The sequence below is a fragment of the Capricornis sumatraensis genome, chromosome 8, assembly GCF_032405125.1.
Source record: "Capricornis sumatraensis isolate serow.1 chromosome 8, serow.2, whole genome shotgun sequence".
NCBI lineage: Eukaryota > Metazoa > Chordata > Mammalia > Artiodactyla > Bovidae > Capricornis > Capricornis sumatraensis.
In genome coordinates this window covers 461,224-489,144 of record NC_091076.1, presented here as the reverse complement: position 1 = coordinate 489,144, position 27,921 = coordinate 461,224, and the positions used below count along the sequence as shown (strand labels likewise).

The 27,921-nt window shown below is 61.6% G+C and overlaps 1 protein-coding gene across 1 annotated transcript; it reads left to right on the top strand.

Moving 5' to 3' along the window:
- The first annotated feature begins 52 nt into the window (after positions 1-52).
- DEAF1 (DEAF1 transcription factor) lies at positions 53-27,771 on the top strand. The gene is made up of 12 exons (XM_068977899.1): positions 53-338; positions 3,641-3,738; positions 5,020-5,149; positions 5,419-5,565; positions 6,038-6,177; positions 9,872-9,937; positions 13,311-13,437; positions 14,075-14,203; positions 14,958-15,086; positions 16,407-16,654; positions 23,008-23,097; positions 27,367-27,771. The coding sequence occupies exons 1-12, from the start codon at positions 53-55 to the stop codon at positions 27,469-27,471; spliced, it is 1,695 nt and encodes a 564-aa protein (XP_068834000.1). The 3' UTR covers positions 27,472-27,771.
- The last annotated feature ends 150 nt before the right edge of the window (positions 27,772-27,921 follow it).

Genomic DNA, 27,921 nt, shown 5'->3' with positions numbered 1-27,921 from the left:
GGCCTTCGGGCGGCCCCGGCCGGAGCCTTCGGGCGGGCTCGGCGGAGTCCGGATGGAGGACTCGGACTCGGCCGCCAAGCAGCTGGGCCTGGCCGAGGCGGCGGCGGTGGCGGCCGCGGCCGCGGTGGCGGCGGCGGCCGCGGCCGCGGCGGGAGGCGAGGCGGAGGAGCCGGTGCTCAACAGGGACGAGGACTCGGAGGACGGAGACTCGGAGTCGGAGCGCGAGACGCGGCGGGTGACGGCCGTGGCGGTGATGGCCGCCGAGCCCGGGCACATGGACATGGGCGCCGAGGCCCTGCCGGGCCCCGACGAGGCCGCTGCGGCCGCCGCCTTCGCAGGCAAGTGCCGGCCGCCCGCGGTTCGCGCCCACCTGCCCGCACCTGCCGCGCGCCCGCCCCGCTCTCTTGTCCCCCGCGCACACCTGCCGTGCCTCCGCCCAGCACGCCCGCGCACGCACGTCGTGTGCTCCGTGGTCCCTGCACACCTGCCCCAGGGAGCGCCCCGGCCCTTTCCTGCCGCACACTTGCTCCCTGAACGCCTTTCCCTTCTTTCAGGATTGCGTTCCTTCCGGAACCTTCTCTGCACCTGCTTCTTGCCCTGCCCGTTCTCCCCTCCTTATGTCCTGGTTGCTGGTGACACGGGGGTCAGGTCCTCGCCTGGAGGAGCGCGGGGATGGGCGTGTCTGGTCACCTAGAATCCTGCTGGCCTGGTCCAGATGGAACTCCAGATGGGAGTGAGGCGCGCTCAGTCAGGGAGGGCTCGCAAGCGTTGGGGGCAGTGGCTCTGGAGGCCGGGACCCTGTTCCTCAGTGCCCCCTCTGGCCTGTCCCTATGCCCCCCACTCCTCGTTTCCTTGATGGGTCTTCCCTTCCGCGTTTTTGTTCTTGATGAACAGAACACGCTCATTCTCAAGGTTCCTGAGCCACGCCCCAAAGCGCCCTGTAGAGGTTGTGCCTCCCTGGGACACCATCCTGAAGGAGGTAGAGACTTTCCCAAGTGACGGTCCCTCCCACGTCAGGCTCCGGGTTGGCCCACAGAGCCAGGTGCTGGAACCCTTGGGGAGTGTCCTCAGGCTCTTCTTCCAGAAGGAACTTCATGGGTTTCAGAACTGGACAGCGGCCTCCGCATCCAGGTGCCCTTGCGTTTATCTGGCGCTGGAGGTGCTGGGTGGGGCCAGCTCCCCTGCTACCCACCTTGCCTCTGGTCTGCCTGGGCTGTGGTCTTCTGGGAGTCTCGCAGAAGCATGGGAAGAAAGATGTGTGGCCCTTAAATAAGGGTTCCATTTTCGTTGCTAAACTAGTTTAACATTGAGATCTTGAATAGTTAGGTTTTTCTTCAGGTTTATGTTATTTTTGCTCACATCTTTCTGAAGGCAGAAAAGAAATATGATGCTGTTTGTCCTGACATCAGAGAAATGTACCAACGTCAGTTTTTGTTTGTTTTTTAATTGACTTTTGACTTTGCTGGGCCTAGTGCTCAGTGGGCTTTTCTGCTGCTTCACTGCTGCCAGCTGTGCGTGGAGGCTGCTGCCAGCTGTGCGTGGGGGCTGCTGCCAGCTGTGCCTGGGGGCTGCTGCCAGCTGTGCCTGGAGGCTGCTGCCAGCTGTGCCTGGAGGCTGCTGTCGAGCTGTCCGTGAAGGCTGCTGCCAGCTGTGCTTGGAGGCTGCAGCCAGCAGTGTGTGGAGGCTGCTGCCAACTGTGAGTGCAGGCTGCTGTCGAGCTGTGTGTGGAGGCTGCTGCCAGCTGTGGTGCAGGCTGCTGCCAGCTGTGCGTGGAGGCTGCTGCCAGCTGTGCGTGGAGGCTGCTGCCAGCTGTGGTGCAGGCTGCTGCCAGCTGTGCGTGGAGGCTGCTGCCAGCTGTGCGTGGAGGCTGCTGCCAGCTGTGCGTGGAGGCTGCTGCCAGCTGTGCGTGGAGGCTGCTGCCAGCTGTGCGTGGGGGCTGCTGCCAGCTGTGCCTGGGGGCTGCTGCCAGCTGTGCCTGGGGGCTGCTGCCAGCTGTGCCTGGGGGCTGCTGCCAGCTGTGCGTGGAGGCTGCTGTCGAGCTGTCCGTGAAGGCTGCTGCCAGCTGTGCTTGGAGGCTGCAGCCAGCAGTGTGTGGAGGCTGCTGCCAACTGTGAGTGCAGGCTGCTGTCGAGCTGTGTGTGGAGGCTGCTGCCAGCTGTGGTGCAGGCTGCTGCCAGCTGTGCGTGGAGGCTGCTGCCGAGCTGTGCGTGGAGGCTGCTGCCAGCTGTGCATGGAGGCTGCTGCCAGCTGTCGTGCAGGCTGCTGCCAGCTGTGCTTGGAGGCTGCTGCCAGCTGTGCGTGAAGGCTGCTGCCAGCTGTGGTGTAGGCTGCTGCCAGCTGTGGTGCAGGCTGCTGCCAGCTGTGCCTGGGGGCTGCTGCCAGCTGTGGTGCAGGCTGCTGCCAGCTGTGCGTGGAGGCTGCTGCCAGCTGTGGTGCACAGGTTTCTCACTGCAGCGGCCTCTCTCATCGCGAAGGTCGGCTCTAGGCTGTGTCGGCTTCGGTCGGTGCGCCTCCTGGGCTCTAGGGTACAGGCTCGGTAGCTGTGGTGTATGGACTTGCCCTGCTGCGTTTGGGATCTTCCCAGACCAGGGATTGAACCCATGTGTCCTGTACTGGCAGGTGGATTCTTTACCGCTGAGCCACCGGGGAAGCCCCAATCCACTGGGGAAACCCCAATGTCAGGTGTTTTTTTTTTTTTTTTTTCTTTGGACAGTTTTATAGTTGTGTTTTTTGAATGTGTTAGAACTTGGTTGTTGTGGGTTACTGAGGTCAGGTGACTCCTGGGTTTCGGTAGCTCAACAGGACAGCGTGCTGGGCTGAGGTTGCCTCCTCTGGGCCGCTGGCCAGGTGTGTAGACCTGAGCATGGGCTCAGGCCCCTTAGCCCCAGGCTCCCTGGGAAATGGTGGAGAAGACACACGGGGGGCAGGGATTTTCAGAGCAGTTCAGTGAGTGCAGGTTGACAGATTGTGCGGGACCCTCTGTCAATCTGAGCACCTCTGCCAGGCACAGACACAGCTAGGCTCGGGACATTCTGGAACGCGGTGCCACCCCTGGAGGGGGGCGAGCAGCAAGGGAAGGCTGCCAGGGCAGCCTGTCAGGTGTGGGCTGTGGCGAGGATGCAGGCAGGTGGGGCACGAAGGCTGCTGGGAGGGGCCAGGCTCCATGTCGGGGGGCGGAGGGCACTGGCAGGTCTGATGGGTTTCAGGAAGAAGAGGTCAGTGGCAGGTCGCGGTGATGGAGGGGGAGGGAGGGGTGGACCTCAGCCAGAACCGTGCTGACCCATGGGGTCTGGGAGGGTCCCCACAACAAGGGAGGGGACTCAGGGATCTGAGAAGCTCCTTCTGGATTTTTTTTTTTTTTCCCTAGAAGGGAGCAGGAGGCCAGGGCAGTTTGGCAGAGCTGTGACCAGCTCAGTGGGTCTTCACTGTGCGTGGCAGGCTTTGCGGGGATGGAGAGGTAGCCTCTTATCCTTGGAAGGACCAGGTCGATCAGGCTGTGGTCTGGAAACATTGGGCATTTCATGCCCAGGGTTAGGCCTCCCTTGGCAGTTCAGGGACCTGCCGTGGCAGCTGCCCACCACGCCATCCCCTGGCGGCCTCTGGCTCCAGCCAGGCGCTGAGTCACGCTTCCGTGTTGCAGAGGTGACCACCGTGACGGTAGCCAGCGTGGGCGCCTCGGCAGACAACGTCTTCACCACGTCTGCGGCGAATGCCGCCTCGCTCTCAGGCCACGTGCTGGTAAGACCCGGGCCAAGTCTGGGCGGGGGGACCCTGAGCCCGCCCTCCGCCGAGCGCCCGGGGTGGGGGGCAGGAGCACGCCTGGGGCTCTGTACACTTGGAAGCAGAGTTGTCACTGGGACGGCGACCGGCAGGAAGCTCGCTCTCGAGTGTGAGGGCGGCAGGTCTGTGGAGGCCTCAGGGCGCAGGTTTAAGAGCGTGGGTTTATGCACTCTGGTGCCCGGAGACACCGGCCGGTAGCCAGGCAACAGCTCCGTGCCTCAGGCTGGTGTCCGACCCAACAACGGGCTCTCTGGTCCCGAGGGCCAGGAAGTTAGGGCACCCGCGTCCACAGGCTCTGACGACAGGAAGGCCCGGAATCTGGTGCGACCTTCCTGGACACCGACAGGGAGAGGGTGGTTCAAGTTTCCGCGTGTCCCGCCTGCCTCATTAGAAAGACCCTCTGTGGCTCTTGAACCAGCGCAAAGCATTCTGCTTTTCCGCTCCAGAGTTGCACGAGTCCAGCGATTCACACTCACGCAGGGCTGATGCCCTGACTGAGCTGGTGACCCCGCAGGTCTGTGAGAGCAGGCCGGGTGTGCGTGTGCCCATGGGTGGGGGCCCTCAGTCCCGCGGCCGCCTCCTCATCTCCTCTGATGTGAAGGCGGCGTTTCCAGAGAGGAGCAAAGGCCTCTGCCTCAGCGTTTCCCTCTCGGCGTGGTAGCAGGAGCATGTCCCAGGCCTTGGCGTGCAGTGCGCCTGGGTCCCTGGTCCACTGCAGGGCTGTCTGGGCGAGGCCGTGAGGTGTGCTTGGGGGCAGTCGGGGTGGGCTCGCCTTCCACACGCGCAGAATGGGGTGTCTCACTGGCCCAGGAGAGGCAGTTGAGGGCACAGCAGCATACAGGCCCATGGGGAGGCATGTGGGCAGTGTGGCTTGGGAGGCCCCTGCTCTGGGTGGGACTTGGGCATGAGAAATGGTCCCATACCAACCGGATCTTGGCTCCTGTACCAATGGACTTGGCCTCTTGGAGACCATCCCTTGAGACCTGTGACCTTGTGAGAGCCTCCAGGGTAGAAGAGAGGGCCTTTCCTGGGCTGGAAGCATGTTCATCCCTTAATCTGTGCAAGCCACGTGAGCATTTGCTCGGGGCCACGCAGACCTCGCCGCTGGTTGGTCTTGGCTCGGAGTCTGGAAGAGGCCCCCCCGGGGGCGGTGTCATCTGGAACCTGTCTGGGGGGCCACAGCCTGGTACAGAGGGGTGCTGCTGCTGTCCCTGAGACGGTGGGTGTTCTGTCCTGCAGTCGGGCAGGACAGCCCTGCAGATCGGGGACAGCCTGAACCCCGAGAAGGCCACGCTCATTGTCGTGCACACGGATGGCAGCATTGTGGAGACCGCCGGGCTGAAGGCACCTGCAGCGCCTCTCACCCCAGGTACTGCCTGCCCGCTCCGGGCCTCCGGGGCCAAGTGCCCCCTGGGCTGCTGGAGTGTATTCCTGGGTGAGCTTCTGTGTTTTGTGGGGAGCTTAAATATCAAACAGTGTTTAAGCAGAAAATGTTCCAGGCAGTGAGTGTTGCCCAGGGTTGTGGGGACGGGGTGCTGAGCTGAGGAGGACCTGTGAGAGCAGAGCTGTCCCTGTGCTTCCCTGGGGTCCAGGCTGCGCTCAGGGTCTCTCACGCTCACGGTGCTTTCTTTGCTCAAGGACCTCAGTCTCCTCCGACTCCTCTGGCTCCCGGTCAAGAGAAGGGTGGCACCAAGTACAACTGGGACCCTTCGGTGTACGACAGTGAGCTGCCCGTGCGCTGCCGCAACATCAGTGGCACCTTGTACAAGAGCAGGCTTGGCTCAGGTGGGCGGGGCCGGGCCCAGGAGGATGGGGTGGGCCTGAGCGGGGTGGGCCCAGGTGGGTGAGGGGCGGATCCAGGTGGGTGAGGGGTGGGCCCAGGTGGGTTGGGCTCAGACCACTGCTTCTTCTTTGAGGTTGGTCTTCTTTCTGCAACCTCCACATAAGCTGGGCTCAAGGAAGGCTGTAATGGCATAGGCTAGTTAAGCAAACAGGCACTTTGAGGGGGCGGTAGGCCTGGACCATGTTTCCTGAAGTCTTGGGTCCACTTGGTGTCCGGTCGGCAGGAAGCTCTGCAAGTGGGCAGAGGTCATCAGCTCCATGAGGGAGGTGGTCGCCGCATGGTGCCCAGGGCATCAGGTGGACACTCGGGCAGGTGGTCAGACACAGCGCCCACGGGTGTGGGTTCACAGCAGGGTACCAGGGCCCAGCTGGCCTGGCGTGGGCAGGAACCACAGCAGGTGGCCTGTCCTTTCAGGAGGCCGAGGCCGCTGTATCAAGCAAGGGGAGAACTGGTACAGCCCCACCGAGTTTGAAGCCATGGCAGGAAGGGCCAGCAGCAAGGACTGGAAGAGGAGCATCCGCTATGCGGGGCGGCCACTGCAGTGCCTCATCCAGGTACCCCAGCGCTCACCTCCCCGCCGCCCGCCTCCCAGGGTGTCAGCTACGGGGCTCTGAAGGCCCACAGGCCGGAGTCAGACAGACAGGGTTTGAGTCCTCCAATCACTTGCTGTGTGACCTGGGGCAAGTTACTTAACCTTTCTGTTTCCTGATGTTTCAAATGGGATGTTGAGGATGTTTGCATGGTACCTTGTGCAAGGATAAGAAGTGGATGAGGCAACACAGCTTCCGTTTGAGTGAGCGCACGTGAGTTTATTTATTAACAGGAAAAAATCAAATGGAAGTTTAATGACGTGTGTGGGGGAGAGACCCAATAAGACGGAGTAACTCTGTCCGTGACTTTTTGAAAGACACCAGCTGTCTCTCAAGCTTATCCGTGAGGAGAGGGCCTCTGCTCCTGTTTCCAGTTTAGCTCTTGGGGTTAGCAGAGGCATCACGCCCATACTCCCTGGATGGGAGAGGTGGATGGTGTGTGCAGAGAGGTTCTGGAAAGAATGGGGTCCATGCTCATGGAGGGGGGGTCAGGGTGGAGCTGGTTGGAGCCTGGGCCTGTCGCTTGAGGGCCACCCTCATTTGTTGCGGTGTCTCTCATGCCCTCTCCCTGTCACGGTGTCTCTCACGCCCTCTCCCTGTCATGGTGTCTCACGCCCTCTCCCTGTCACGGTGTCTCTCACACCCTCCCCGTGTCACGGTGTCTCTCACGCCCTCCCTGTGTCACGGTGTCTCTCACGCCCTCTCCCTGTCATGGTGTCTCTCTCACCCTCCTCTTGTCGCGGTGTCTCTTACACCCTCCTCTTGTCGCGGTGTCTCTCACACCCTCCCCGTGTCGCGGTGTCTCTCACGCCCTCCCCGTGTCGCGGTGTCTCTCACACCCTCCCCGTGTCGCGGTGTCTCTCACGCCCTCCCCGTGTCGCGGTGTCTCTCACACCCTCCCCGTGTCGCGGTGTCTCACACCCTCCCCGTGTCGCGGTGTCTCTCACACCCTCCCTGGGTCACGGTGTCTCTCTCACCCTCCTCTTGTCACGGTGTCTCTCACGCCCTCTCCCTGTCACGGTGTCTCTCACACCCTCTCCCTGTCGTGGTGTCTCTCACGCCCTCTCCCCGTCACGGTGTCGCTCACGCCCTCCCCGTGTCGCGGTGTCTCTCACGCCCTCTCCCCGTCACGGTGTCTCTCACGCCCTCTCCCCGTCACGGTGTCTCTCACGCCCTCTCCCCGTCACGGTGTCTCACACGCCCTCTCCCCGTCACGGTGTCTCTCACGCCCTCTCCCCGTCACGGTGTCTCTCACGCCCTCTCCCCGTCACGGTGTCTCTCACGCCCTCTCCCTGTCACGGTGTCTCTCACGCCCTCCCCGGGTCACGGTGTCTCTCACGCCCTCTCCCCGTCACGGTGTCTCTCACGCCCTCTCCCTGTCACGGTGTCTCGCACACCCTTTCCCTGTCACGGTGTCTCTCACACCCTCCTCTTGTCACAGTGTCTCTCACGCCTTCCCCGGGTCGCGGTGTCTTTCACGCCCTCCCTGTGTCGCGGTGTCTCTCACGCCCTCTCCCTGTCACGGTGTCTCTCACGCCCTCTCCCTGTCACGGTGTCTCTCACACCCTCCCCATGTCACGGTGTCTCTCACGCCCTCCCCGTGTCACGGTGTCTCTCACGCCCTCTCCCTGTCATGGTGTCTCATACCCTCTCCCTGTCATGGTGTCTCTCTCACCCTCCTCTTGTTGCGGTGTCTCTCACACCCTCCCCGTGTCGCGGTGTCTCTCACGCCCTCCCCGTGTCGCGGTGTCTCACACCCTCCCCGTGTCGCGGTGTCTCTCACACCCTCCCTGGGTCACGGTGTCTCTCTCACCCTCCTCTTGTCACGGTGTCTCTCACGCCCTCTCCCTGTCATGGTGTCTCTCACGCCCTCCCTGGGTCGCGGTGTCTCTCTCACCCTCCTCTTGTTGCGGTGTCTCTCACACCCTCTCCCTGTCATGGTGTCTCTCACGCCCTCCCCGTGTCACGGTGTCTCTCTCACCCTCCTCTTGTCACGGTGTCTCTCACACCCTCCCCGTGTCGTGAGTCTCTCACACCCTCTCCCTGTCACGGTGTCTCTCACGCCCTCTCCCTGTCACGGTGTCTCTCACACCCTCCTCTTGTTGCGGTGTCTCTCACACCCTCTCCCTGTCGTGGTGTCTCTCACGCCCTCTCCCCGTCACGGTGTCTCTCACGCCCTCTCCCCGTCACGGTGTCTCTCACGCCCTCCCCGGGTCACGGTGTCTCTCACGCCCTCTCCCCGTCACGGTGTCTCTCACGCCCTCTCCCCGTCACAGTGTCTCGCACGCCCTTTCCCTGTCACGGTGTCTCTCACACCCTCCTCTTGTTGCGGTGTCTCTCACACCCTCTCCCTGTCGTGGTGTCTCTCACGCCCTCTCCCCGTGTCGCGGTGTCTCTCACGCCCTCTCCCTGTCACAGTGTCTCTCACGCCCTCCCCGGGTCACGGTGTCTCTCACGCCCTCTCCCCGTCACGGTGTCTCGCACGCCCTCTCCCCATCACCGTGTCTCTCACGCCCTCCCCGGGTCACGGTGTCTCTCACGCCCTCTCCCCGTCACGGTGTCTCTCACGCCCTCTCCCTGTCACGGTGTCTCTCACGCCCTCCCCGGGTCACGGTGTCTCTCACGCCCTCTCCCCGTCACGGTGTCTCTCACGCCCTCTCCCCGTCACGGTGTCTCGCACGCCCTTTCCCTGTCACGGTGTCTCTCACACCCTCCTCTTGTCACAGTGTCTCTCACGCCTTCCCCGGGTCGCGGTGTCTTTCACGCCCTCCCTGTGTCGCGGTGTCTCTCACGCCCTCTCCCTGTCACGGTGTCTCTCACGCCCTCTCCCTGTCACGGTGTCTCTCACACCCTCCCCATGTCACGGTGTCTCTCACGCCCTCCCCGTGTCACGGTGTCTCTCACGCCCTCTCCCTGTCATGGTGTCTCATACCCTCTCCCTGTCACGGTGTCTCTCACGCCCTCTCCCCGTCACGGTGTCTCTCACGCCCTCTCCCCGTCACGGTGTCTCTCACGCCCTCCCCGGGTCACGGTGTCTCTCACGCCCTCTCCCCGTCACGGTGTCTCTCACGCCCTCTCCCCGTCACGGTGTCTCTCACGCCCTCCCCGGGTCACGGTGTCTCTCACGCCCTCTCCCCGTCACGGTGTCTCTCACGCCCTCTCCCCGTCACGGTGTCTCGCACGCCCTTTCCCTGTCACGGTGTCTCTCACACCCTCCTCTTGTCACAGTGTCTCTCACGCCCTCCCCGGGTCACGGTGTCTCTCACGCCCTCTCCCCGTCGCGGTGTCTCTCACGCCCTCCCCGTGTCGCGGTGTCTCTCACGCCCTCTCCCCGTCACGGTGTCTCTCACGCCCTCTCCCCGTCACGGTGTCTCGCACGCCCTTTCCCTGTCACGGTGTCTCTCACACCCTCCTCTTGTCACAGTGTCTCTCACGCCCTCCCCGGGTCACGGTGTCTCTCACGCCCTCCCCGGGTCACGGTGTCTCTCACGCCCTCCCCGTGTCGCGGTGTCTCTCACGCCCTCCCCGTGTCGCGGTGTCTCTCACGCCCTCCCCGTGTCGCGGTGTCTCTCGCCCTCCCCGTGTCGCGGTGTCTCTCACGCCCTCCCCGTGTCGCGGTGTCTCACGCCCTCTCCCTGTCGCACTGTCTTGACCCCAGGATGGCATCCTGAACCCTCACGCAGCCTCCTGCACCTGTGCTGCCTGCTGTGACGACATGACCCTGGTGAGTGCCCCCGCCCCTTTGACTCTTCTGCGCTGTTTCCCCCTGAGTTTCCCCTCAGAATCTGTTCTTCGGCTGTTGCTCTGGTGGCTGAGGCCTCAAGTGGGCCCAGGACTGCTCAGAGGACCCGAAGGGGACCTTCCTAGATAAACTAAACCTCATGACGTCCCCGTCCTGCCCCCCCTCCCGTCCTGCCCCCCAAGTGTTTTCCCGTGCTGATGACAATGTGGTATTTTACGATTTGCATTTTTAACATCAATTTGTAAAAAACGCTGCCTGGAACTGCTTTGTATAGAGAACTCTTAATGTCTTTTGAGGTTTTTTCTTACCCTGATTCTTAACTGTTTAAAGATGAGTGTTGTTCTAACTGACGTTGCTGAGTGGCTTTCAGTGTGATGCCAGCGTGTCCTGTGTGAACCACCAGCTTTGTTTCAGGCTTTCTTGTTGTCGAATATTATTTTAAATGTCTCAGAATTTAAAAAACTGTTTAATGAGGTTTTCTCATAAAAATTTGAGTTTTTTTTTTTTAGTGCTTTAAAAACATTTACTTTCTTTTCGTTCCCCGGGTCTTCGTTGCCGTGCGGGCTTTCTGCAGCTGCAGTGGGTGGGGGCCGCTCGCTGCAGGGCACAGGCTCTGGGACACGCAGGCTTCGGCAGCGGCGGGGCCTGGGCTCAGGGGCTGTGACGCACGGGCTCAGTTGCTCCGCAGCACGTGCAGTGCTCCCAGGCCAGGGATCGAAGCCACGCCCCCTGAATTGGCGGGCAGATCCTTATTCACTGTGCCATGAGGAAGTCCTCCTTTTTAAAGTTCGATTGCTCATCTGGTTAACTATTAGCAGCTGTGGAAGAAAGCTAACTGGAGAGACGTTCTTAACTGGGAAAACCCAATATTCTGAAGCTGCCTAGCCTGTACACAGATCACACGTGATCCTGGTAGAATGCTGTGGTTCAGCCACTAAGGCTTGTCCGACTCTGTGGACCACAGCACACCAGGCTCCCCTGTCCCCTGCTATTTCCGAGTTTCCTCAAACTCGTCCAGTGAGTCCATGATGCCTTCCAGCTGTCTCAGCCTCTGTCACCCCCTTCTCCTCCTGCCCTCAGCCTTTCCCAACATCAGGATCTTTTCCGGTGAGTAAGCTTTTGGCATCAGGTGGCTGAAGAATTACCCAGCAGGATATTTGTGTAAGAATAAAATACTTTTAAAGTTTGCTTCAGGGGACCGGCAGGTGATGTTCTTGGAGATCTTGTAGGGGTCAGAGGAGCAGAGCAGGGGGTTTGCCCCGTCAGGAAGCCTCGAGCACACAGCAGGGCTGTCTGTAGTCCCTGCAAATGCTGAAACCCCGAGGTGTGACCTGCAGGGCGGAACCTGAATGCTGAAAGCTAGAAGCCGCCAGAAGAGAACTCAGGGGCACTGTGGGCCTGTGGGGTGGGAGCCTCTGTGGGGAGCGTGCTCCGCTCCCCAGATAGGTCTGCAGGTGTGATGTGGCTCTCTTCACAGTCCTGGCTGGATTTTAAGGACTCTAAGGTTTCTATGGAAAGGCAGAGGAGATGGGATTGCAGCAGGGCTCTGAGGATGAAGACTGAGACTGGAGGGGCCACAGCTCGGGGCCTCAGACCTGCCGAGTGGGGTCCTTGGGTGAGAGCCTGTGGTTTTGCGGAGGGGGGCCTGTCAATCTAGGGGCAGACCAGCCACCCACAGTCGGACCCAGAAAGTGTGGGGACAGTCGACACAGTAGGCATAGAAGTGACCCTTGACCTAGACATCATATTTTATATACCAATGAATTAAAAGTGGATTCGAGAGTGAGATTTGTTGAAAACAAAATTAAAGTTTTTAGAAGAAAATCTTCGTGATCTCAAGTTAGACCTGGGATTTCTTAGACATGGAACCAAAGGTTCAGTCCATGAAATAAAATCTTGTACGTCTCCTTCATCAAATGGACACATTTTGGCTTCCGAATCAGGAACAGTGGTGTGCAGAGCTCTATGGACCATCTCCCAGAGACATAATCCTCATTGGTGAAATAATGCAAAAAGCCTGCTTAGGATCTCTGAAAGCTGTCCTGGCGGCATATAGCAAAAAATATTTATCCGGAAGAATTTTGTGAGTCTGGTGTGTGAGCCAGGGCCTGTTCTCTGCCTGCGGCCCTGCTCGGCTGAGGGGAAGCTCCGTTCCAGGCCGCCGGCCCCGTTGTCCTGGCCCCGCTCGCCCATACCCCATGCGGTGGAATTCCCTGCGGTGGAGGCAGCGATAGGACCACGAGTTAGGCTGATGGTGTGAGTGCTGCCGAGGCTCCGCTCCCAGGCAGTGTGTGGGCGGGTGCCAGCTAAGCGACTGTTCCGGGGCATTTCCTCTAGATGTGTCCCGAAAGCCCCCAGTGCAGAGCCCCGGGTGCCTGGATCCCACAGCGGAGCAGTCTGCAGAGGGTAGAGCAGTCGGCTGGAAAGAGCAGAGCCAGCAGCTGGTGTGGCAGCTTGACTGCTGCTGCCCGGAGGGGCCTGCAGGGACCCCGTGTGCAGGGCTGCAGCTGGGGAGCTTGGAGGGGAGCAGCCGTCGGCACAGATGTCCAGCTCCAACAAAAGTCACAAGGCGTGTGAAGGAACGGGGGTGTGTGGACCCCATGGAGGAACAGCAGCAGGCAGGAGATGCTTCCCGTTGCAGCAGCAGCTGAGGGGGCTTCCAGGCAGGCTCTGTGTCTGCAGGGTGGCAGCGTTCTCAGCAGGGGTCTCGGTCCCAGTCTATGGGGCTGGGGTGGGCACCACTCCCAGGGCAGCTGCGGCACGCGCGGGCTTTCTTACAGCTGTGGAGGCGGCAGCCTGGGTCCCAGCACTGGTTTGCTGCTGGCTGGGGCTCCTTTTGGCTTGCAGGCTCTCACTCATGTGGCAGTTAGGGGGTGTTTCTGGTGTCTCCTCCTATAGGGACTAATCCCACCAGGTTAGGGCCCCACTGTCCTTACTCCTAATGCAGCCACGTTGCTGGCTGAGACCCCACAGTTCAGCCCAGAGGGTGCAACAACGACATCTCATCGCGTGGAGAAAACCACGAAAGGGAGGGGCCCAGTGGAGATCCTGGGGCTGAGAAGAAAGTCCACGCTTGGGCCCACAGCACATGCGGGAGGGCAGCGGGGGCCCGTGAGCCCGCGCGGTCTCGGGCGCGAGCTGGCGGCTCCCCAGCCTTCCCCTGTCCTGCCTTCCTGTTCCGTCGAGGGCCTCCGCTCCCGCGCGTCTGGGCCTGTGGGGCGCCCCTGCCCTCGTGGGCCCTGTTTGGTTTCTGTCTTCTGGGAATTCTCAGAACTCTGATGTGGACGCAGGGCGTCCGTCGGGACAGAGTCTGGGGTGGTGCCCTCACGTCTCCCTCTGTCCCCCCGCCTCCTAGAGCGGCCCCGTCAGGCTCTTCGTGCCCTACAAGAGGCGCAAGAAGGAGAGCGAGCTGCCGGCCACGCCCGTCAAGAAGGACGCGCCTAAGAACATCACCCTGCTCCCCGCCACCGCCGCCACCACCTGTGAGTGTCTGCGAAGCCCCTGCCGCCGTGCGCGCTCTTAGCGCGTCCTGCTCACGCGTGTGGCCAAGGGCTTCGGGTCTAAAGGGGCACAGCTCCTCTCCCAGAGGCCCCTTGGCCTCCTGGGTCCCGGCCTCTCCTCCACACCAGCTTCATGCCAAGACCGCGGGTCTGGGTCTCGGGCAGCCCCCCGCCCTCAGGGCTGCATACACCCCAGTGGGCAGGCAAGGCTGGTGGGGGTTGAGGGAGGAGCCCCCGCTCCTGAAACCTTGAGATGGTGAGTGGGGGTAAGGGAAGACCCAAAGGGAGGGAAGGTCTGGGGGCTGACGGGTCCTCAGAGACTGTCCACGACCCAGTGGGTCCTTGGGGGCCCGGAGGATACGGAGCTCCGAGGAGGCGTGGCTGCTGTTTCTCTTCAGCTTCGATGAGTATTTTCCTTAGAGAGGGTACACGCGTGTGTGTGTTTAGGACCCAACAGCGGGAGCCGCCTTGGGGGGCGTGGGCCTTGCCCTCACTGGCACCAGGCGCCACCCAGCGGAGGTGGGCTGGGGGCCCCCGGGTGCTGCTGCGCACCCCACGCCGCCCCCTCCCCAGTGCTGGGCTTCCTGCTGGGCGAGTGACGGCTGCCCTGCCCTTGCAGTCACCGTGACCCCCTCAGGACAGATCACTACCTCGGGCGCACTGACCTTTGACCGGGCGTCCACCGTGGAGGCCACTGCCGTCATCTCGGAAAGTCCAGCCCAGGGCGACGTCTTCGCGGGAGCCACAGGCAAGCTGCCTCAGCTCCGGTGCCTTGGCCCCGAGAGGCTCCCCCTTCCACCTGCAGGAGCCAGGGAGACCCCGAAGCAGCGGGTGGGGGCTGGGGGCTTGGCCGGTGGTGGCAGGACCAGGACCTGAAAAGCTGAGGCTGCTTGGGGAATGTGGAGAGAGCCGGCGGGCAGAGGCCCCCTGTGCGTCTGTAAACTCTGAGGCCACGTTAGGGAGCGAAAGGGAGCAAGCGGGAGCCCACCCACTCCTGTGCCGTTCCGTCCCCCTCCAGGCCCCCGGCGCGTCGTCGGTTCCGTCCCCCTCCGGGCCCCCGGCGCGTCGTCGGTTCCGTCCCCCTCCGGGCCCCTGGCGCGTCGTCGGTTCCGTCCCCCTCCAGGCCCCCAGTGCTGTCCTCGGTTCTGTTCCTCTCCAGGCCTCCAGCATTGTCGTCAGTTCCGTCCCTCTCCGGGCCCGGCGCTGTCGTCAGTTCCGTCCCCCTCTGGGCCCCCGGCGTGTCGTTGGTTCTGATCCGCTCCCACCCCCGGCTCTGTCTTCGGTTCTGGTTCCCTCCGGGCCCCGGCGCTGTCGTCGGTTCCGTCCCCCTCCGGGCCCCTGGCGCATTGTCAGTTCTGGTTTTCTCCGGGCCCGGCGCTGTCGTCGGTTCTGGTTCCCTCCGGGCCCCCGGTGCTGTTGTCTTCCTTCACCTGTGAGCTCGAGGGCTGCCTGGCTGGACGCACCGCAGCGGGGTCACGGGCGTGGCGCCTCTCTCCGCACAGTGCAGGAAGCGGGCGTGCAGCCTCCGTGCAGGGTCGGCCACCCGGAGCCCCACTACCCCGGTTATCAGGACAGCTGCCAGATCGCACCGTTCCCTGAGGCCGCACTGCCAACGTCTCATCCCAAAATAGGTGAGTGAGGAAGAGCCCCGCTCCCAAGGTCTGGGGAGGCAGGGCTGTTGGTAGACCGGAAGCTTCTGCCGGATGCTAGGTGGGGCGCGGCTGCTCACCTAGTGCCCTGTGCCCAGCAGAGCCTGAACCCGCCAGGCTCCACCTGGGACGCTGCACTGGGATGGTGCCCCTGAGGGCACTTGTCCCTGGCTTCAGGTGTGAGAGTGTGTGTGTCTGTGACTCACTGGCCTGCAGCTGCCAGGACGTCGCCGTGCGTGTGTGTGTGATTGCCACTACCTGCCTCCCCAGCCCACCTCCTGAAGCCCAGCCCCGCCCCGGCAGAGCCCCAGCAGGCCGCAGCCAGCCTCGGGGGTGTCCATACCACGTGACCGCGGCCCCCCTGCCTACTTGCTCCTCACTGATTCCAGGGTGGACTCGGGGCTTCCTGTTTCCTTCCGGGCGGTGCAGCCTGTTCCTGGGGTGATCATGTCGGGGTGGGCTCTGGTCTAGCCCGCGGGGGCCCCCAAGAGCAGCTGCTGCCCTCTGTCTGCCCTGTCCCACTGCCCCTCCCCTTAGGTCCGGCGCAGCGAGGAGGAGGGAGGGGGAGGCTTTTCTCGGGGTCCCGTGCTCCCAGCCCAGTGCCTTCCCGGGAGCGGGTTCACAGCCACGGTCTCACTGCTCGGTGGGTCTGGCTCCTGAGCGCTGACCGTGCGTCTCGTGTAGCTCATCTAGTGGGAGCACCTGGGAGCTGGGAGCGGGCCTTGGTGGGGCGTGTGCGCCAGGGGCTCAGCCGGCGCTCCCTTCAGAGCTTTTCCTCAGAGAAGGCTGACGTGCTCAGCACGGCCTGGGTGCGCGTGTCTCCCCTGGGCCGTCTCTGCCCAGGCCCCTCGGGACAGAGGTGGGCAGGCCTTGTGCGTCCAAAGTGTGAGTCTCCACGTCCTGTCCAGAGCCACCGTCGCCCCAGGTTCCCTTTTCACTGCCATGATTTCTTCTGCAGCTGAGAGGAACCTGTCCCCTGCCAGCCCTGATCTGTGCCCCAGACCCCGTGCCCACAGACGGCCCTAAAGGTTTCTGTGTGAGCAGAAACGAAACCAGGAGGCTTCAGCTCCTGCTTGTAGTTGGCGGGCCGTCCATGGTCAGGCGGCTGTAGCCGCAGCAGGGGTTAGAGGGGGAGAACCGGGGAGGGGGGGTGAGGGCGTCCCTGCACCTGCAGTGTCCTGGGTCCCCCTAGGCCTGCGCTCTGTGCACCAGCCCGCTCTCCCACACTCGACAAGAGCACGGAGGCCCCTTGGAGCCAGGGGACATGCTGACTTCTGCTCTGCTTTGCTTCCCTCGGGCTAGTGCTGACGTCCCTGCCGGCCCTGGCGGTGCCGCCCTCCACCCCCACCAAAGCTGTCTCCCCCTCGGTGGTCGGCGGGCTGGAGGTGTCGGAGCAGCGGAGCTGGCTGTACCTGGAGGAGATGGTTAACTCCCTGCTCAGCACCGCGCAGCAGCTGAAGACGCTGTTCGAACAGGCCAAGCAGGCCAGCTCCTACCGGGAGGCCGCCGCGGCCCAGGCCAGAGCCCAGGCAGACGCCGAGCGGAAGGAGGTACCATCCGCGCCGCGGGTCTGCGCCCGCCTTCCCGGGCAGGGGCGCTAGGGGTACGCACGCAAGTGAAGCTTCTCTGCTAGCAAGGGCAGGTGTTCCCCTCCGGTGTTCGGCTCTCACACACGCTCCAGTACACCTGTGGCAGACGGCGCTCGTCCCGTCAGGCCAGCCTCCCCGGGGATCGTCTGCTGTGACGCAGAGTCGCGGGGGTGTTGCTGGTCACAGTCCCCATGGACTGTGGTTTTCTCACCAAATCTATATAAGAAAAATTTTCACTTTAGTATCACTTTTTGTAGACAAGAGGAAAGAAGGTTTTATCGGGTTCTTAAGTGTGCTTTTGTTTTGCTGAGGCTTGCAGGATCAGGCAGGGGCCTGGGGAGGGCTGTCATAGCCAGGAGGTGGTGGACGAAAACCCACCTGCGTCCTGTGGAGGCTCCTTTGCTCTGACCAGTCCTGAGCGGCCGCCTGGCGCCGTCGCCCCTGCTGTCTCAGCTGATTCTGACCCTCTGGTCGTGCGGCCGCGTACCGCGGTCGCCCCTGCTGTCTCGGCTGATTCTGACCCTCTGGTCGTCTCAGGCTCCGCTGTGCTCACGCCTCCCCTTGCACTTGGGGATACCCTGCTCCTGCTGGTTCCAGGCACCTTGATTCCAGGCAGAAGCTCTGAGCCCTGCTGGGTTCTGTCTGCTCACCTGGCAAGTGCTGGACTTGGTCCTTGCCAGCAGCTGAGCTGGCTGCTCTCCCGCCCGTCATGTGGGGGTCTGTCTCGGAGTCTGCTGCTGGGCATGGCTGTAGGCCTGGTCTGGGCAGGACGGGCGTGGCCCAGCTGCTGTTCTCACGCATGGGGCTGCAGGCGCTCCTGGAGCGGGTGGGGGCACCGTGGGCACAGCTGTCTCGCCCGTTGTTTCTGCTGGCTCAGCCCCGGGCTGGCTCCCTGGGGACGGCCAGGGCCTGTGGCCGCCGTGCATGGCGGGTCCGCTTCCCTTGGTTTCCCGGCCATCTGCAGCTCCAGCCTCAGCTTTCTGCCCACACCCTTCCCTCCCCTGCCCCAGGCTCAGTGTCATCCCCTCACTCCCCGCCAGTTCCTGCCCCACCTGCCAGGGCCTCCCCCCAGCCAGGCCCCCTCCCTTCCTACCTGCTCTCCTTGCTTTCCAGACCTCAGATCGTTGCCTTCTGGCTCCGTGGTGACTGTCTGGAGGGTTGCCTGCTGGCTGCTCTGGTGACCCGAGTGAGAGCTGCCCTTTCCTCTTTGGCTTGGGAGGCTGTTCGCCTGACCACAGTGCTCTCGTGTTGCTCAGAGACTAGCTTTTTAATCATTTAATATTTGCATATTTCACATTTATAAGCATTTTACTTTTATTTTTTAAGTATTCATTTGTATGTGGTTTTGCATTATAACCAGGCTTTGCTGTTTTTGTGGGTTCATATGCTCACATATTTATGATCTTATATTTAGAAAAACCCCCGACGTGCGTAATGAAATCATATTCTTTTTCTCGTTGAAACACGGTTCACATGCTGTAGGATTCACCCCTTTAAGCTGCACAGTGCAGGAGCTTGCTCTCACACTCGTTCAGCTGTCCCCACTGATTCCAGGGCTCTTCACCCCCCAGGGAAGCCCCGTACCCCTACCGTGAGCACCACCCTACCAGCCCCAGGGCCCCGCTGCACTCGCCCGCTTTCTCTCTCAATCTCTGCCTGTCCCCACCCCCCCCCCAGACCCCGCTGCACTCGCCCGCTTTCTCTCGCTGACTGCCTGTGCCCAACCCCCAGACCCCGCTGCACTCGCCCGCTTTCTCTCGCTGACTCTGCCTGTCCCCACCGCCCCCCCAGACCCCGCTGCACTCGCCCGCTTTCTCTCGCTGACTCTGCCTGTCCCCACCCCCCCAGACCCCGCTGCACTCGCCCGCTTCCTGTCTCTGGCGCTGCCTGCTCTGCGCGTTTCTTGGAACCGGGAGTCACACAGGATGTGGCCGTCTGCGTCTGGCTCCTCCCTGAGCAGCGTGTGCTCACGATGCTCCCACGCGGGGGCCTGGACTAGTGCCGCCTTGCCCGGGCTGCTTTTCACCCCTCCATCAGTGGGCGCTCCCAGCGCTCCTGCCCTCTGGCCTCTGTGCACAGCCGTCTGTGTGGGTGCGTGCTGTCTCTGCTCCAGGGTGTGAGGCTGGGGGCACAGCCGCCGGGTCCAAGGAGGCTCCCGCTTCACTCTCTACGCAGCTGCCAGGCTGTATGCCCCTGTGGCTGCCCGGCCAGCGTCCACCGCCGTGTGTGCCATCCCCCTGCTGAGCCTGGGGGTGTGGGGAGGCCCTTGTCCTTGCTTAGGGTCCAGGGCCGGGAGCGCAGGCGTGGGGAGACCGCTTGGGCCCGCCACCTCAACAGCCAGACCAGCTGGACAGCGGCAGGTGGCTTGGGCTGCTGACTGCACGGGAAGCGGGGCCTCACCCCAGGAGGGAAGTGCAGGAGGGAGCGGTTAGCTTTCAGCTTTACGTTTTTCATAGGTTTTCTTGGACTTTCTTTCACAGAATAAAACTACGAGTAAATTCTGTGAAAATTCTCTGATGACAGATGGGCTGAAAGAGAAAGTACAGGTTAGGGTGCAGCGTGGGTTTCCCTCCTGGTTGGGTCATGCGGGCGCTTCAGCTGGGCCAGCTGCCTGGGTTTTGTTTCTCAGATAGGACCAGCCCACAGTCACGGCCGGGCCCATCCACACGAAGGGTCCAGAGGCTGAATTCCTGCCATGCAGACCTCCTGACCTGCGTGTCCGGCGGTCAGCCAGGAGCGTCTGGCACGGTGGGGCTCCTCAGGTCCCCACCCATGGAAGGCTGGGCTGTGCATTTTGTTGGTAATTTCACGTATTTCTAGGAAAGGAATGTGACATGAAGTGCCCTTATACTTAACAGTCCCTTTTGGTGGAAGATGTTCAGCCTTTAGTGAGAGGCTTGAGCCTCTGCCTCCACTGGGACATCGTCAGTGTCCATAGCCTGAGTTCTGACAGCGGCAGGGGCTCACGGGCAGGCCCGTCCTCTCTCGGGAGCCGTTGGCGTGACGTGCCCTCACGTGGCCGTCCTGTAAGCTGGACACGCGGCCAGGGGAAGCAGGCGTCCTCTGTTCTGGCATTGCTGGTTGGTGGAGCCGGTGTCCTCGTGTGTGCGCGTGCCCACGCCGGCGGTTCCAGGCTCCTCGAGTGACCTGGTTCCGTTTCCTGCACATGTGGGTTGGCCACCCTCCGCACCTGTGCGCTCACCTTTGTACCTGCTGATGTGTCTGAGCCATGGCCCCTGCTGGCCACAGTGCCTGGACCCTGGGTCTTGGGAGCCAGACGCCTTGGGGAGCCTTTGCCAGGATCATCTGGGGACTGAGGGGTCATAACTTGACTCATGCGAGAGAGGCACCCAAAACGTGTCCCTGAAGCAGGTGGCGGCAGTGAGAAGCGACCTTCAGGGTCCGGATGGAAGGAACCAGAAGGCGGGGGTGGAGGGGGCACGGGTCTGTCATGGAGGGGCTTCTGGGCACCTGACGATCCCCCCACTCTGGATCACACAGCAACAGGCAGGCATCCCACCCCGGATCACACAGAGAGAGACACCCCCCCACCCTGGATCGCATGGAGAGAGGAACCCCCCTGCCCCATGAATCACATGGAGAGAGCCCCCCACCCTGGATCACATGGAGAGAGAGCCCCCCACCCTGGATCACATGGAGAGAAGCCCCCCTGCCCCATGGATCACACGGAGAGAGCCCCCCCACCCCGGATCACATGGAGAGAGCCCCCCACCCCGGATCACATGGAGAGAGCCCCCCCACCCCGGATCACATGGAGAGGGAGCCCCCCACCCTGGATCACACGGAGAGGGAGCCCCCCACCCTGGATCGCATGGAGAGAGACCCCCCACCCGGATCACATGGAGAGAAGCCCCCCTGCCCCATGGATCACACGGAGAGAGCCCCCCCACCCCGGATCACATGGAGAGAGCCCTCCACCCCGGATCACACGGAGAGAGGCAGCCCCAGAGGAACTGTTGCTGTGGAGCCTGTTGGGAAGCGTCCGTAGCGTGCTCCTCAGCTCTGAGGGTCGTGTGTGGTGGGGAGCAGAGTGTGAGGCCGCGTGGTCCACGAAGGGGCTCCATGTGAGACCCAGGCACTTGCCTCCCAGGGAGGGAACCAGGGTTGCCTTCTTGGATGTTTCATGTGGAATTTCTTAGAAAATCAAATTTTAGCCTAACTGAACTATCAGAGAGGTTTAGTGAGCTCTAACCATGGGGCATTGGTGTTGCGTGTGTATAATTAGCTCAGCAGAGATTAAACAGGGCAGAAGACCAGATGCCCTTCCCATGAAGGACGCCACGTCCAGCAGAAACCAGCCGTGTGGCTGCAGGGCGCCGGGCTGTGCTGTGGCCCGTGTCTGCGTCCCTGGCTCCTTCTCGGGCCTACACTGGTCATCCGACTCCCCGTCAGGAGGAAGTGTGGTCAGAAGAGCTGCCGTGCTGGGGGCCCCTTCCAGCGCCGCGGGCACGCAGCAGACACTGCTCTCAGCGCTGGCGGAAGCCCGGGGCCTGTGGGTCAGCAGTGCCGTCTCTGCAGGTGTGTCTCCTGTGGCTGCTGGCGGAGGCTCTCGCATTTCTCTTCTCAGGGCCTCATCTCCCCCCAGGGTCCAGCTTGGCACGTGGGCCACGTTGGAGGTTCCAGCTGTGAAGTGCAGCAGCCCCCCTTTTCCTCCCTGGGCACCCTGGTGGCGGCTCCTCCTTGACAGGGCTGGTGTGGGGTGTTTCCCTCCCCGCAGATCGTGTCTAGTCCTTTTGTGTCTGAATGGACCCAGGGGGCCCGTGTGGTGCACTTCACTCAGCTTGTTGCATCTTAGGCGGCTGGAGCTCTCTCAGTGCCTCCCAAGTCCCTCACCTGCCCCTCTGGACTCCTTCCTCCTCTCTGGGACTGGAAGACCCCCGGGCCCAAGCCGGGGGCCCCCTGCCCGGCCCTGCCGCTGCTCAGTCACTCAGTTGTGTCCGGCTCTTTGCGGCCCCACGGACTGCAGCACACTCCAGGCTCCTCTGTCCCTCACTGTCTCTGGGAGTTTGCTCACACTCCTGTTCTTTGAATCAGTGGTGCCATCCAGCCCCAGGCTTGGAATCAGCCGTGAAGAACGAATGGTCTTAGGAACCAAGATCTGGGCCTTGCTGGCCGGCGGCACAGAGCCGTGTGGGTCCTGGCAGGCGTGTGCAGAGCCTGCCCTGGTTACTTGCCACTGTCCTCTTCCCCCTGCACGTGTGCTGGTGTGTCTGACTCGGATCCTGGGCTTCTGGTTATTTTGGGTTAAGAAATGGTTTTCCCAAGGGGATATGTTGGGAAGGCCCAAGGGGTTGGAAATACTTTCTGCACAAAAGCAGCGCCTGCCCCCCAAGATTCATCACGACGCAGGCCTTTGCTTCAGGTGAGAGGCGTTTACTGAGCGCCTGCTCTTGTCCGAAGACAGCCCTGGTGCTGGGAGAACAGGCAGGGTGGGCCCAGGTGCTGGTGGGGGTCGGGGTGCGACGTGAGGGCTCCCAGATGAGAGGCAGGAGGGTCTTTGGGGCCCCAGACCTCTCGGGCGGCTGCCAGCTGCTCCATGCCCGGTGCTGAGGGCTCTGCAGGACCTCTGCTCTCCCTGGAGAACCTCTTTGTCCTGGAAAGGAGAGGCAGGGGCGAGCCTGACCCGCTGATGCTGGAGTTTCCTGAAGGAGTGGGGGGTGGCAAGTTATAGGTGGAAAGTGTTGGTCAGCATGGTCAGCAGAGAAGGAAGCTGAACCCAGAACAGGAACCGAGACACACATGCTGTTTTTGCCCACACAGTCCCCCACCAGCCGGAGCAGGGGCCTGGCTTGCAGCGTGCTGGGGTCCTGGCTGCCTGCCACCGTGGGTCACAGCTGCACACACTGGCCCGGCCCCGTCACCCCCTTGCACTGCGCCCTACCGCCCCTCCCCGCTCTAGAAGGAGCAGCGTCACGCTTTGTGGGGAAAGCACATAGAAGGCCCATTTCACGGAGCCCAACTGGTGGGCTGGGGGGCGCCTGGGGTGCAGGACAAGGGGCACCCAGGCTGTTAGTGGGGGTCCAGCCGGGGGCCTCCAGGGCCTGGCCACTCAGGGGCTGGTCCTGAACGCCTGAGAATTCTGGTCCTCCCAGGTTTGCTTTCTGCATACTGGGTGGAAATGAAATCCCTGCAGTTTGCAGCAGGGTTGGCCTGTATGTGATCCAGCCCCCTGCCTCCTGCTCAGAGTCTATATGGCAAGGGCAGGAGATGCGGGTCGGTCTGGTCCCGGTCACCAACCCCCCTTCTGTGTCTCTGGGAAGCGTGCCCACCACTGACAGCCTGTCCTCTTGCAGCAGTCCTGTGTGAACTGCGGCCGCGAGGCCCTGAGCGAGTGCACCGGCTGCCACAAGGTCAACTACTGCTCCACCTTCTGCCAGCGCAAGGTAGGCCCCGCCCCCGTCCCCCGTGTCCCCAGGGCCCAGCAGGGCCCCCAGGCAGCCTCCTGTGCCGTGGGCTGTGGCCGTGAAAGCTGCTGCTCACTGGCGGCCCGGACCTCATCGCGGTCAGCATCCCCAGCCCGGCCGCCTGGTCACAGGCCCTAGCTGTGTGTGCAGTTGCACGCTGTGCTTCTGTTTCCATCCCTTGGCCTTTGACCCTAAGGAGGCTGGAGAGAGTGGCAGTTGCTGGTCTGCTGGCCCTTACTCAGAGTGCGAGGCCTAGCCATGGGCTGGGGGCCTGTGGGGTTCGCCTTTTCTGGAAATTGTCTACAATGAGAGACAGTAACGTGATGGGTGGGCAAGCAGTGACGCCTGTCGTCCTTTGCGTTGCCCGGGCTGCCCGGGACCTGGAGCCGCGTGTGTGGACACAGCCTCTGCGATGCCCACGACTCCCGTCCTTAGATGCCCTCCAGCGAGAGGTGGGCAGGGATGAGCCCCACGACCAGGGTGTGTGGGGCCTTCCTCCTCCGCCTCTTAGGGCTGCATGGGGTGCTGAGGAGGTCAGCACAGCGTGGAAAGCATGTCCGTGCCTGCCAGCTTGCTCCCGGGCCCTGCCTGTGTGTCGGTCTGGGCGCTTGGGGAAGAGACCCATGCGTTTGTTTCTCCGTGGTCTCACCAGTGGGCTGGGCACTGAGGACAGGGCGCCTGCTTGCCCGCTGTGCCTGGGGCACTGCGGGGAGCTTGGGCTGCCAGGAGGAGCCAGCTTGTGATCCCAGAGGGCAGCTGACTGCTGGCGTCCCTGACTTCGAACCATCCCAGGAAGGTTCGTGGGTTTATTTCTTGACGTGGTCGTTTTAGCTAGGTGCCATCCTGACGAGAAGCAGCCGCTCTCTTACTGAATCGGGCGCTTAAGTTCGGGGATAACCTTGTAGATGAAGACGCCACTTCTGTCCACTGGGTTAGGTTTGTCCTCTTTCAGCATGCTGTCCTGATAAAGACATGGGCTTCGGCTTTGTTTACAAAAATCAGTGTATAGTGAATTTCAGAAACGCTGATTCTCACGTGCAATCCAAAATGAACACTCGGTAGGACCTGCAGCTCCTTGTGATACACGCTGGTGCTGGCGCTGAGGCTTCCGGCCCGCACTCTGCGCCCCCCAGAGACCCCGGGGTGCTCGTGGTAAACGCTGGTGCTGGCGCTGAGGCTTCCGGCCCACGCTCTGCGCCCTGAGACGAGGGTACTCAGTGCCGCTGCCCTTCCTGCGCGTGGGGCCGGCCGTGAGCTGTGGCGCCCTCACGTGCAGACGCTCTTTCTTTCCCAAATCCCGTTTAGGGGGGGACATGTGTGTCATGCCTTCACTGAGGGAGGCAGGATTCACAGACCATAAACTCCACCAGGTTTAAGCGCACAGTTCAACATTCACAGTAAGTCTGCAGTTGTGAAAACATCACAGCTCAGTTTTAGGACCTCCCATCACACCCAAAAGCCCCCTCAGGCCGACACCTCCGGGCACTGGCGACCAGGAGCCTCCTCCTGTGTCGCTTCCCCGCTCTGCGCGCCGGCCATAGCAGGCTCGGGCCACGTGTGATCTGCACCCGGCTCCCCCGAGCAGCTTTCAGGCCCACCCCGTGGGCCCAAGCAGCGTGCCCGGTGCGGCTGGACCTCGCCTGTTCTCCAGCCGTCAGCTGACGGACGTCTGGACAGCCCCCACTGGGTGAGTGTCGGTGGACACTGAGGAGGGGCTCGCCAGAGGGCAGCTGCTTCACATGCACATTTTAGGCAGACTTGTGTGTGACTCTTACGAAACTCAGCTTGGCCAGCAGCGAGTCCACCCCATCCTCAGCGCGCGCTCGTGCCCTCTGGCTGTAGCCCTGCCCCTGGGTGTGCGGCAACGTCCGTGGTCTAGCTTGCGTCTCCCTGATGACCGACGATGTTGAGCAACTTTCTGTGTGCTTACTGGGTAGCTGAATATCCTTTGGACAGAAATGTCTGTTCAGATCTTTTGCTCATTTTTAAATGTGATTGTGCCTCTCCCTATCGAGTATGGCAGTGTCTATGAGCAGTCTGGATACACGCTTGAAGCCCAGCTTTTAAAAATGTTTTATTTTTTATTCTTTTTGCTTGGCCGTGGTGTGCAGCTTATGGGATCTTTGTTCCCCAACCAGGGATTGAACCCATGTCCCCTGCAGGGGAAGTGTGGAGTCCTAACCACTGAGTGGCCAGGGACCCCAAGAAGCCCAGTTTATTAAAAATGTTTCTAATGGAGATCACGCTGTTGGTGTAGTATCTCAGAAAGTTTGCCTGACTCAAGGTCAGGGAAATGTATCTTTTCCTAAAACATTTATAATTTTAAGTCTTTTGAATTTTTATTTTCTTTAATTTACTATTATTTTGGGGACTGCACCGCACACACAGCTTGCTGCATCTCAGTCCCCCGACCAGGGGCTGAACCCTGGCCAGATCTTAACCTCTGCACCATCAGGAACTCCCTGTAGCTCGCTTTCAGATTTATGATCCATCTTGAGTTAATTTTTATGTATGGTGTGAAACATTGTGGACATGAGCCCAACACACGTTAAGTTCTACGCACTCTATAGGTTTACAGTCAGGTAGTTTTCAAATTAAAATTTATTCGAGTCTGAAAACAGCAAATGCTGAAGGTGTGGAGAAAATGGAACCCTCCTGGCACTGTTGGTGGAAATGTAAATTGGGGTAGCCACAATGGAAAACAGTGTGAGATTTCCTTAATTTAATAAAAGTAGAGTCACTGTATGACCCAGCAATCCTGGACATATATCCAGACAGAATTCTAATTTGAAAAGATAAATGTACCTCAGTGTTCACAGCAAGTGTCTACAGTAGCCAAGACATGGAAGCAATCTCAGTGTCCGTCAGCAGAGGGACGGATGGAGTCGTGGTGTGAGCGCACAGTGGGGCGGTGCTCGGCCGCGAAAAGAGCGGATGATGCCGTTTGCAGCCACATGGGTGAAGCTTATCGCGCTGAGTGGAGTAAGTCAGACAGGGAAGGACAAACATCATAGCGCTCATGTGGAATCCAAGAAACGACACAGACGAGCTTGTTCACAAAACAGAAGCAGACTCAGACACCAGAACAGACTGGGGGCTGCCAAGGAGGGCGGGGCAGACGGGGGCGGCCGGGAGTCTGGAATAGCAGAAGGAGGATGGATGAAAACAGAGCCCTGCTGTATATCGCAGGGACTGTGTTCAGTATCCTGTGACAGACCATGATGGGAAAGAATGTGTACGAGAAAACAGACGTGCTTAGCAGTCACTTTGCTGTGCAGCAGAAATTACCATCGCGAGTCAGCGATACTTCACCAAAGTTCGTCTGCTCTTTTGAGGCACGGGCAGACCTGTCTGCGCTTCTCAGACAACTGTGTGTTTACAAACGAAAGGCTTGTGGCCTCCATGCACTGACGGGGCAGTCAGCGTTTTTAGGAGCAGAGTGTCTTTTGAGTTAGGTCCACGGACACTGAGCAGGCCATGGTGCCGCGTAACGTAGCCGGAATGAACCTGGGTCAGCCGAGCCCGGTGACTGGCTCCGTTGTGACGGGCGCTTTGTTCTGGAGATGAACCTGTGCTGTCTCCCAGGTATGCCTGTAATGATTTGAAGTTTCACCTTTTTATTGTGGAAATAAGGCACTCTTATCGTAGACAGTGCGGAAGCAGAGGCCAGCACGGAGGCAGGCACCTAGAGCCTGCTCCCGGGTCGCCCTGGCCTCTGCTCCTCCGTGTGTGTGACGCTCATTCACGTCTTGTGTTTCACTGGACCCTGACCTCTCGTGTGTTCGGGGCCCATGTCTCCCCTAACCGCACCCCGTCAGGCCCCCGGAGCCTGTGAGCGGCGGCAGCATCTCCCACCCTGACGGCAGGCGTGGGCCATCTTTCCCGACCTCCCGGGGGGCCGCAGTCACCCAGCCCCTCTGTGGATGTGCTGAGGATTCTCACTTGGGCCGTTACAGATAACACGGTGGGCAGCGACATCAGACACAAGTGTTTCTGCAGGTGTGATTGTGTTTGCTTGATCCCAGGAAGGAAGCCGCCAGATGAGAGTGTGGACGTGTGTCCAGGGTCGTCAGGCTGTCTGCCTCCGAGTGGGTTCCTTGAATAGGGTGGTGAGGCTAGGCACCCCCTGCCCAGGAAGGCTGGCTGCTCAGCACGTGCAGGACTGCGGCCTCGGGTGGGCGACCACTCCCGGAACTGTGACCGGGAGCCGTAACCCGGGGCCGTGACCCAGTCTGTCCTTCCCTGCAGGACTGGAAGGACCACCAGCACATGTGTGGCCAGCCTGCAGCTGTCACCGTCCAGGGGGACGACGTCCACGTCGGCGAGGGCGTGATCGAGAAAGTCACCGTGTGAGGGCCCGTGGGGCCTCTGCGGCCAGGAAGGACCCTGGAGGACAGGGGACTCTGAGGACAAAGAGGAACTTGCTGGCCAAGTTACAAGTGGACGCCGGGTGCCCGGTGCCCTCGGCGGCGCGCTGCCGGTGCCGAGCTCCGGGACTGGGCACTGGCCTCTCCGTGGCTGCTGGTGGACACGGCCTGGTCCCCGATGCCTGGTGGGCGTGGCCTGGGCCCCGATGCTCGTGGTGCTTTTTTTAATCCCATGGATCATGAGCATCCAATCCTCCCTACGGGTGTGTCGTGTTCTGTAACACGCGTGTACATATCTGTGTCTTGTCAATAAAGTCGACACCCCTGTCCCACCTGGACAGGTGACTCCAGTCCTGACCTCCCCAGGGGGCTGTTCTTGGTGCAGCTCAGAAGTCTTGAACGGAAGGGGCCCTGCCCAGCGGGGGTCCCAGAGCCA

Excerpts from the sequence above, each read along its gene's own strand:
- DEAF1 (XM_068977899.1), top strand. The coding sequence starts at position 53 with ATGGAGGACTCGGACTCGGCCGCCAAGCAGCTGGGCCTGGCCGAGGCG. Across the intron at positions 3,739-5,019 it reads CGCTCTCAGGCCACGTGCTG|TCGGGCAGGACAGCCCTGCA; the intron begins GTAAGACCCGGG and ends TCTGTCCTGCAG. Across the intron at positions 5,566-6,037 it reads CAAGAGCAGGCTTGGCTCAG|GAGGCCGAGGCCGCTGTATC; the intron begins GTGGGCGGGGCC and ends CTGTCCTTTCAG.